This window comes from Tupaia chinensis, unplaced genomic scaffold (genome assembly GCF_000334495.1).
Source record: "Tupaia chinensis unplaced genomic scaffold, TupChi_1.0 Scaffold146177_1, whole genome shotgun sequence".
NCBI classification, from domain to species: Eukaryota; Metazoa; Chordata; class Mammalia; order Scandentia; family Tupaiidae; genus Tupaia; species Tupaia belangeri.
In genome coordinates, this window is record NW_006206032.1 from 1,789,595 (window position 1) to 1,799,105 (window position 9,511).

Genomic DNA, 9,511 nt, shown 5'->3' on the forward strand with positions numbered 1-9,511 from the left:
GCAGGGTGCTATCACCTACCTTTCCATGCTGGCCGGCTCTTTCGTAACAAATGACAACGTCTTCCCACATTTCTAGCTTCTCAAATATCTGAAGGGCTGAACTGGTACATCCTAACTCAAAGAGCAAACTTGCAAGTTGGCGCTAGAAAAATCAAGTTAAAATACAGTAATGAATGTTTCTTGATGTACACAGAGATTCATATTTTGCTTGCAGGAATATTCATTCTGCCTTTATAAAAATCTCTTCATTGTTAATAAATGGATCATTTCTATGATTTACCCTCTATTAGGAACCTGTAACAATTCAATATTTAACCTTTTACTTTAGCAACCTTCTTCATAGATAGTGAGGGATTAAAAAACAATATGGGGTGGGGGAGAGCAGATGGCATGGCGCTGAAGGTGAACTCCCACATGACTGACTGTGGTTTGATTCCTGGACCTGGCAGCTTGCTTTCACACTTTCTCTGTCTCTCTCTAGTGAGAACACATGTCCTATAGCAAATTTAAGAAATAATAATATTGGGACCAGCAGTTAGCATAATGGCTATGTCGCTGGACTCCCACATAGTCGACTGCGGTTTGGGTCCCGGACCCAGTGGCTTAAAACTCATGACAGTCACATGTGCATACGTGCCCAAGATCCCAAGAGGAGAACGGAGGAGAAGGGATTGCAGTGTGGCCATCCCCCCTGGGGGGTGATTTCTCGCTTTCTGTCTCTCTGTCTCTGCCTGTCTGGCGAGTGCATGCGCCCTATAGCAAAAACCTCTAAAAAAATTAATGATAATATTGAATACAATTAAATAAATAATTCTTAAAAAAAATAGAGAGAGAGGGGCCAGCAAATAGCATAGTGGTTACATTGCTGGACCCCACATGGCTGACTATTGTTCAAGTCCTGGACCTGGTGGCTTGAAAATCACATTGGACACATGTGTGTGCGTGCCCAAAATCCCAGGAAGAGAATGAAGGGACTGCAGTGAGGCCACCCATGAATATTCCCCCAAGGGACGAGTTCTCACTTTCCCTCTCACTGTCTTTGTCTCTCTCCAGTGAGCACACATGCCCTATGGCAAAAACCTCAAAAACCTCTCAAAAAATAATAGAAACTTCAAAATACTCAATACATCAAATTATTTTTTAAGAACTCAGAAGAATTTAAAGAGCAAAATCAATATTTCTTTCTCACTAGAAATTCTTTTCTTTTTAAAAATAATTATTTACTTATTTCCATTTGTCATTGTTATTATTATTTTAATTTGACCAGAGAGAGACACAGAGACAGAGAGAAAAAGAAACTGAAAAGCAAGTCTCCTGGTTCAGGACTTGAACTGCAGTTGGCCATGTGGGACTCCAGCACCCTAACAACCTCACCACCTTCTCACCAAGAAATTCTATACATGGTTGGGACCAGCAGTTGGAGTAATGGCTACATCACTGGACTCCCATGTGGTTGACCACGGTTCTATCCTGTACCCAGGGGCTTAAACTCACACCGGGCGCATGTGCGTGCGTGCCCAAGATCCCGAGAGGAGAATGGAGGAGAAGGGATTGTGGTGTGGCCATCTCCCCGAGGGGTGATTTCTCACTATTCTGTCTCTTTCTCTCTCTCTCTGTCTTTATGGCAAGCGCATGTGCCCTATAGCAAAAACCTCTCAAAAAAAAAAAAAAGAAATTCTGACAGTCTCTGACTTCTAAAGTTGAGATCCAATAAATTAATATTTAAAACTCTGAGCAGTCAATATAGATTATACAAAAATCCATGCACTAGCATTCATAAACTTTATTCATACGGGCATCCTTGATTCTGTTTCAATAAAATCTACTGAGATTTATTTTGTGCACATTTTAACAAACTTACCTATCTAACTTTCCAGTCACTGACAGATTTAAAAGAAGCAAATTCAAGGTCTGTGAAGGTTAGCTATACTAAAAAATAAATATATTGTAATTTTTAAGTGGTCCATCTTATAGGAAAGCGAAAAAGATATTAGAAAGATTAAAAGCAGTGAGGGGCCAGCAGGTAGTGTAATGGTTAAGGTGCCGGACTCTCACATGGTCGACTGTGGTTTGAGTCCTGGACCTAGTAGCTTGAAACTCAGGCTGGGTGCATGTACATGTGTGCTTTCTCCCAAAAGGAGAAGGAATTCCAGCCTGGCTATCCCCTCCGGGGCAGGGTTGGGGGGAGGCGATTTCTTGTCTTTTTTCTGTCTCTCTGGCAAGTGCACGCAGCCTATAGCAAAAACCTCTCCAATAATAATAATAATAATAATAGTAATAATAATATGTAAAGATAATAGTTACTTCCAATGACAGAAGAAAAAGTGATTTAATTTCTTAATGGAAAAGGACCTTTATCAAACTCCTTAGGTATCCTAAAATCTGCCGCTAGCGAGACAGATAAAATAAACATTTAGATTGTTTTAGATTAAGTTATATTTATTTAACAGTAATTAAGTTTCTTTTTTTTTTTTTTTTTTTTCCTCCTCCATTTCTTATTTTCTGAAAGTAACTGTTCTTCCTGGAAGAACAGAGTTGAGGGGGTGACTTGGAGGGGGTACTGCCTCTCCCTCCAGCAGGTCAGGATCTAGGGCACGCACGCACACACGCCCGGCGTGAGATTTTTAAGCCACTGGGTCCAGGACGCGAACCACGGTCGACTACATGAGAGTCCAGCAACATAGCCATTACGCTAACTGCTGGTCCAAACAGTAGTTAAGTTTCTTATGCTTTTATTCAAAAGCAGCTAAAAAGACAAAAAAAATAAAAAAATAAAAAACATACTCCTCAACAGACTTGTTTTGTCATAATAATATTGGGTTGTCAGAAAAGTTGATTCACCACAAACCACATTATTAATGGTAAATAGTACCCAATAGCTCGGTCTGAAAAGTTGATCCACCACAAACCACATTATTAATGGTAAATAGTACTTAACACAGGACTAGCAGGTGGGGTTTGGTTAAGGCACTGTATTCCCACATGGCTGACCATGTTTTGAGTCCCAGACCCTGCAACATGAGAATCACATCAGGCATGTGTGTGTATGTGTCCAAAATCCCCAAAGGAGAATGGAAGACAAGGGATTGTGGTGTGCTCAGCCTTTCTGGGGGATGATTTCTCATTTTCTCTCTCTCTTTGTCCTTCTGTCTCTCTCCTTCCAATGCACACGTCATATGGCAAAAACGAAAGCACTTAATGAATTTCATGGATCAGGGACCAAAGTATGCCAAAGAATACAAGCTGTTTACATCTTTATAGAATTTGCTAAGATTTTTACAATGGGGTGTCTAAACCATTGATTGGTAGGTTGAAATATTTAATTCTAAATTACTTTTCATATGTATAATACATGAGAGAGAAAGCAGGAATTTGATTAAGATGGTAATAGTTACTAAATTGTTTAGGAACCTCTGGCTGGTACCATTTGACTTCATTTAACCTCTCTGCACCATAGCTTTCTCATCTGTAAAACAAGGATTTTTACAAAATTGTTGCAATAAAATAATGTACATCCCCTGCAGAGCAGAATGCATGCCTCATACAAAGTGCTGGCTATTAATAGCCAGTAAAATTACAACCCAATGGGAACCAGCAATTAGCGTAATGGCTATGTCGCTGAACTCCCATGTAGTTGATTAGGGTTCGAGGTCCAGACCCAGTGGCTTAAACTCACCCCAGACGTGTGTGCGTGCGTGCCCAACATCCAGAGAGGAGAACGGCGAAGGGATTGTGGTGTGGCCATCCACCCCTGGGGGGTGATTTCTCACTTTCTGTCTCTCTCTCTCTGTCTTTCTGGAGAGTGCACTTGCCCTATAGCAAAAAAACTCTCCAAAGGAAAAAAAAAAAAAATGACAGCCCAATGAAGACCTAAAGAAAGGAGGAAATAGACTAAAAGTCAGGAAAGCAGGAGTCTAGGTCACATACTGTGTATGAGCAAGGGCACTGAACTGCCTTAATTTTCTTCTCTATAAAATTAAGAAGCTGGACACACGTCTAAGTAATTTTCAGTGCTAAAGTTTTACAAAATAGGAGGTCCATACCTATAATATAGGAGAATCATGTGAACAAAAGGCGAAAATCTCCACCCCAACGTGGATCTTTAGGAGCTACATTAGATATCCTCATATCCTCACAAAGAGGAGAGTAGTTAACTCACAACATAAAGTATCAAATAAAGGCTTTATTACACTTTTTGTAAATGATTTGGTTAAAAGGTTCATCTTTGGGTCCAGCAGGTAGTAAGGCTCTGGACTCCCATATGACTGATCACTGCTTGAGTTTTGGACTTGGTGGGTTGAAAATCACACCAGGCATGTGTGTGTGTGTGTGTGTGTGTGTGTGTGTGTGTGTGCCCAAAATCCCAAGAAAAGTATAGAGGAGGCAGGACTGTGGTGTGGCCATCTCCCCAGGGGAGATGGCCACACCATCTCTGTTTTTCTCTGTCTCTGTCTCTGTCTCTTGCAAGCATACAAGCCCTACGACTAAAAAAAAAAAAACCTAATTAATAAAAAAAAAAAAAAAAAAAAAAGGTTCATCCTTTGGAAGTAAGTTCCTAAGGGTTTTTATATTTAAGAAGTTAGTGGTGGCCAGCAGATGGCATAGTGGTTATATTGCTGGACTGCAACATGGCTAATCATGGTTTGAGTCCCAGACCCAGTGACTTGAAACTCATGCCGGGTACATGTGCATGGATGCCCCAGATCCGTGGAAGAGGACAGGGATGCATGGCCATCCCTCCTGGGGGGAGGGGGTGATGTCCCACTTTCCCTCTCACTGTCTCTCTCTGGCGAGCGTACATGCACTCAGGTAAAAACCTCAAAAAAAAAAAACAAAAAAAACAAAAAAAACTACAAACACACACAAAAAAATTTAGTGATTAGGGGGCTAGCCAGTAGTGTAGCAGTAAAATATGTTTTGCAAATCACTCCCACATAGGAAGGTTCCCAGTTCATATGCTCAGACCTCCCTGAGTACTTTAGTCACATGCTTGCACACGATCCAGGGCTGGCTGAAGGCTGGAGGTGGATCATGGCGTCGAGATCCTCTCTCTTTCTGTCACTCACTCAAGGAATGAATAAATAAGTAAAGACATTCTTAAAAAGTTATTTTGAAAATAAAAGTGTTTATGGTTCTATCTTTCAAATTATGGGAGTCTATTAAATACACTTTCAAATTCTTTTAAAAATATTTTATATGTCTAGGGACCAGCAGGTGGCATGGTGGTTAAGGCACTGGACACGCACACATGGCCGACCAGGGTTCAAGTCTTGAATCTGGTGGCTTGCTTTCTCACTTCCTCTCTCTCTCACTCTCAACCTCTGTCTCTCTCTGGTCAAATTAACAAATAAATGAATTAATAAATAAAATAAATAATTATTATTAAAAAAAATGGGAACCAGCAGTTAGCATAATGGCTATGTCGCTGGACTCCAACATAGTTGACCGTGGTTCGCGTCCCGGACCAGGTGGCTTAAAACTCACACTGGGCGCGTGTGCGTGCGTGCCCAAGATCCCGAGAGGAGAATGGAGGAGAAGGGATTACAGCGTGACCATCCTCCCGGGGGGTGATTTCTCGCTTTCTGTCTCTACGTCTCTCTCTGTCTGTCTGGCGAGTGCACGTGCCCTATAGTGAAAACCTCTCCCAAAAAAAAAAAAAAAATTTTTAAGTCTAATATTACTTTAATTAAAATAACAATTTAAAATGATTATCATTCTCTAGACAGATACTTTTATTCTTTTCACCAACACATTTAAAAATGCAAATATAAATTAAAATCATTCTTTTCTAATGCCTTTACCTTACTTATACACAGTGATTTCCATACTCAAGGATAAACAACAAAATACCTGAATGGCCCAGTGTGGTGGTACTTGACAACAATAGAAAATCTTCAGGCGTTCCAATACAGATGTCGTTTTATCTTCAAATTGGTCTGCAAGAGCCTTAAGAACACAAATCGGAATCACAATCTGTGTGGTAACTTTTTAATACAAACATGGTTCTTATCACAAATGTTCTAAGAATACACTTACGAATAAAGAAGTCATTTCAATACCATGAGATGTGTGATTTTTTTCCTTGAACTTTTTTTCCCCCCCACAAAAACAAGCAGCCTGTATTGCAGTATTATAAAACACTTTCCATTTTGGCCATATTTTACAACGTACTTAGCTTTAAGTGATGGGAAGGAGAAAGTTGGAAACTAAAGGGAAAATTTCAATGGACATTTCTAAAAGAAAAACCGTCCCAGCCCTCCCACCCAAATAAAAATCCAAATGTCACTTAATTTCACTACCCAAGAAGAGGCCACGAGGAAAGCAGCAGGCAAAACTCTGGCAATTTCACTATGGATCATGTCAGAGACAAAGGAATATTCAAAACAATCTTCGGTATGGTCGGTTGCGCTGATCATTTCTGTAGTCGTTTCTTCCTCCCATTTTGCCTCCATAGCCACCTCAGTCTCCTCCATAGCCGCCACCACTCCTGTCTCCTCCACAGCCTCCACTTCAGTCTCCACCACAGCCACTGCCACCTCCATGGTCTCCTCCGTAGCCCCCCGACTTTGATCTCCTCCATAGCCCCCTCCTCGGTCTCCACCACCTCGATCATCTCCACAGCCACCTACCCGGTCTCTGCCATAGCCACCCCCACTTCTGTCTCCACCACAGCCACTGCCACCACTTCTGTCCCCACCATAGCCACCCCCACTTCTTTCTCCACTGTAGCCACCTCAGTCTCCACCTCTACCCCTACAACTTCTGTAGCCCTTCTCTCCACCAGAGCCTATCCCACAGAAATCTCCTCCTGAAGGACAAGAGTCCTCTGGTCTAGGCTCATTGCATTGATTGCAGGAACTCCTTCGAGCAAAGTTCCTATTTCCACATGATGGATTAGGGCAAACCCAGTCACCACTTTTGGGGTCTCCACCTCTCCCCTAAAAGCCTCCACGATCTCTATATCCTCCACGGCCTCGACGCCCACCTCCACTTCCACTGCCTCTCATGAATTCAGGTCTTCTAGTAGCAAAAGATACTTTGATGATATTGTCATGGAATTCTTTTCCATCAAACCAGTCAATGGCTGCCTTAGCTAATGGAGGGTCATCAAATGACACTGTTGCCTCTCCTTTTGGCTTCCCTGTATCATTGTCTGTATAAAGATTTATCATTGGTTTTCTGGTCTTCTTGTTTGTCTCGATAATCCCTATTTGTTTAAAGAATTCTCCCACTCTCCCGCTTTAACTAAAATTTCCAGCTCGGTCACATTAGCACATGCTGGACACTGCAGCCTAGAAACTGAGGCCATGGTGAAAGCTGTGAACACTGAAGAACTGTTCTGCTGCACTATCGTTCTACCACTGAATAACTGAATAACTGATCTTTTAGAAGTTACATCAAAAAACAGACCTAGGGCTTGGGACCAGGAGTTAGCGGAATGGCTATGTCGCTGGACTCCTATGTACTTGACTGCAGTTCGCGTCCCAGACCTGATGACTTAAACTCACGCCGGGCGTGTGTGTGTGCGTGCCCAGGATTCCAAGAGGAGAATGGAGGAGAAGGGATTGTGGCATGGCCATCCCCCTGGGGTGTGTGTGTGTGATTTCTTGCTTTCTGTCTCTCTGTCTGTCTCTGTCTTTCTGGCAAGCATGCGTGCCCTATAACAAAAACCTCTCCAAAAAAAAAAAAGAAAAAGGAACAGACCTAGGATGGGCAGGTGGCATGGTGGTTACGGTCACTGGATTCCCACATAGCTGACTGCAATTCAAGTCCCAAACCTGGAGGCTTGCCTTCTCACCCCGTCCCCATCTCTCTTTCTCTCTTTGGTCAAATTAAAATAATTAGATAAATAAATGAATATAATAAATTAATTCTTTAAAGAAAAGAAACAGACCAAGGTGGCTGACTCTGTGAAGAGGTACTACGCCAACTGCGAAGTCAAAGGCTGGTGTTCTCCAGTGGTCAAGTGATCAATCATTAAAAGAGCTCGCACATCCAACATCAAAGTGAAGGCAGACGCACTCTCACATTCCTGGACAGACACATGGAGAACAGCCCCACTACCACAGTCGTCTTCCCTTACCTCTTCACTTGTCATTCAGTTTATATTAATTTAATACAAATTTTCTGCTATTAGACACTTACATGTCCTCTCAACTGTGAATGATCATGACCTTTTTTCTCTAATGCAGTACTCAAATTCTGACCACTCTTATGAAGATTAGATGGTAGTAATACCTGAATGTTAATTTCCTAATTTTCACACACATACTGGGTTGCGGAAAATATCCTTATTGTATGTGAGGATGATAAACACCATTTTGGCAACTTACTCTCCAAGACTTTGGGATATAAAATACTTTTGTGTTGCACTTGCCACTTTTCTGTAAGTCTAAAATTGTTTCAAATTTTTACAAGGTTCTTAAAAATTGAAATTTTCAAAAAATAAATAAATAAATAAATAAAAGAAGTACCAAGTCCAAACTTTCCCCTAAAGAAAAACAAGGGCAGGATTTGAGCATGTCCTTGGTAAAAACCTAAGACAAGGAGACCAGTTTCAAGCAGGGAAACTGCTCCTATATCGGGGGTTCTCTCTATCGTACTAGGTGGGAGATCTATTTGCTAGCCTAACAACAGCCAGTAGAATGAGCTCAAGTGTGAGAAAAACCCTCACTACACATTTCTTTGACAATCCAAGATGTTATCCGATCAAGTCAGTCAGAACAAATGGAGACATAACCAGACTCCGAAACCATCTTGGTCAAAATATGTTTAATACTTTCTGGCTTTACTTCACAGAAACTTAATAGCAAAAAGGACTGCATGTTTCTTTCTGCCCAAAGCTGTTCAGTCGTGGGAGGGAGGATGGAAAAGAATAACTTCTGGCTAAATGCAGATGGTTCCAATACATAAATAAAGAGATCACTGAATTACTTTATAAGAAAGGGGCAGACTGCTTCACAAGGAGGGGGCAAAATATTTCATCAGTACATTATTTTTTAGAAATAAAAAACAGCACTACTGCTCATTTAGTAATAACAGAAACAGAACAAAAGCAACATTGTAAAATTTACTAAGACCTAAGTACAGGCAAAAACTTTTTTTCAATTTCAAACAAAACTCATGTTATTTGCTTTAGTTACCGCAACTAGCTAAACTATATCAAGCAAATATTTCCTGATTCACTAATAAAACGATTTGTTATGTATTTCAGATACTCTCAGACACTTCTGGATGATCTCAGAGTACCTTAGTGTCCCCGGCACTCTCGGATGCTCTCCAAACAGCCAAGGCCACTGCAGACGGCGCACAGAATCAACACCCCTGTGAGCTGGACACCATCATTAAGCCTGTTCAACGGCCTGATTAAGTCATATGTATAATAAAGATTAAAACGGGATTCTAGCCTATTTCCATTCCTGCCACAATACACTTCCTCCAGTATGGCAACCACTTAAACAAGATTTACCAACTAATAAAACTAAAAATATTAATATGCAAAAGGAAAGAG

The 9,511-nt window shown here is 41.1% G+C and overlaps 1 protein-coding gene across 4 annotated transcripts in view; it reads right to left on the bottom strand.

Annotated features, from left to right (window-relative positions):
• The window catches only part of TTC27 (tetratricopeptide repeat domain 27), a 182,242-nt gene that overhangs the window by 83,391 nt on the left and 89,340 nt on the right, over positions 1–9,511 (bottom strand). For all 4 annotated transcript variants that reach the window (XR_003547960.1, XM_014584280.2, XM_014584281.2 and 1 more), the window contains exons 11-12: positions 5,851–5,946; positions 20–142 (exon numbers count right to left, since the gene is read on the bottom strand). Coding sequence is in view for 3 of the 4 variants with exons in the window: in XM_014584280.2 (XP_014439766.1) it covers positions 20–142; positions 5,851–5,946 (219 nt within the window). In the remaining variant the exon portion in view is untranslated. The remainder of the gene's footprint in view (positions 1–19; positions 143–5,850; positions 5,947–9,511) is intronic.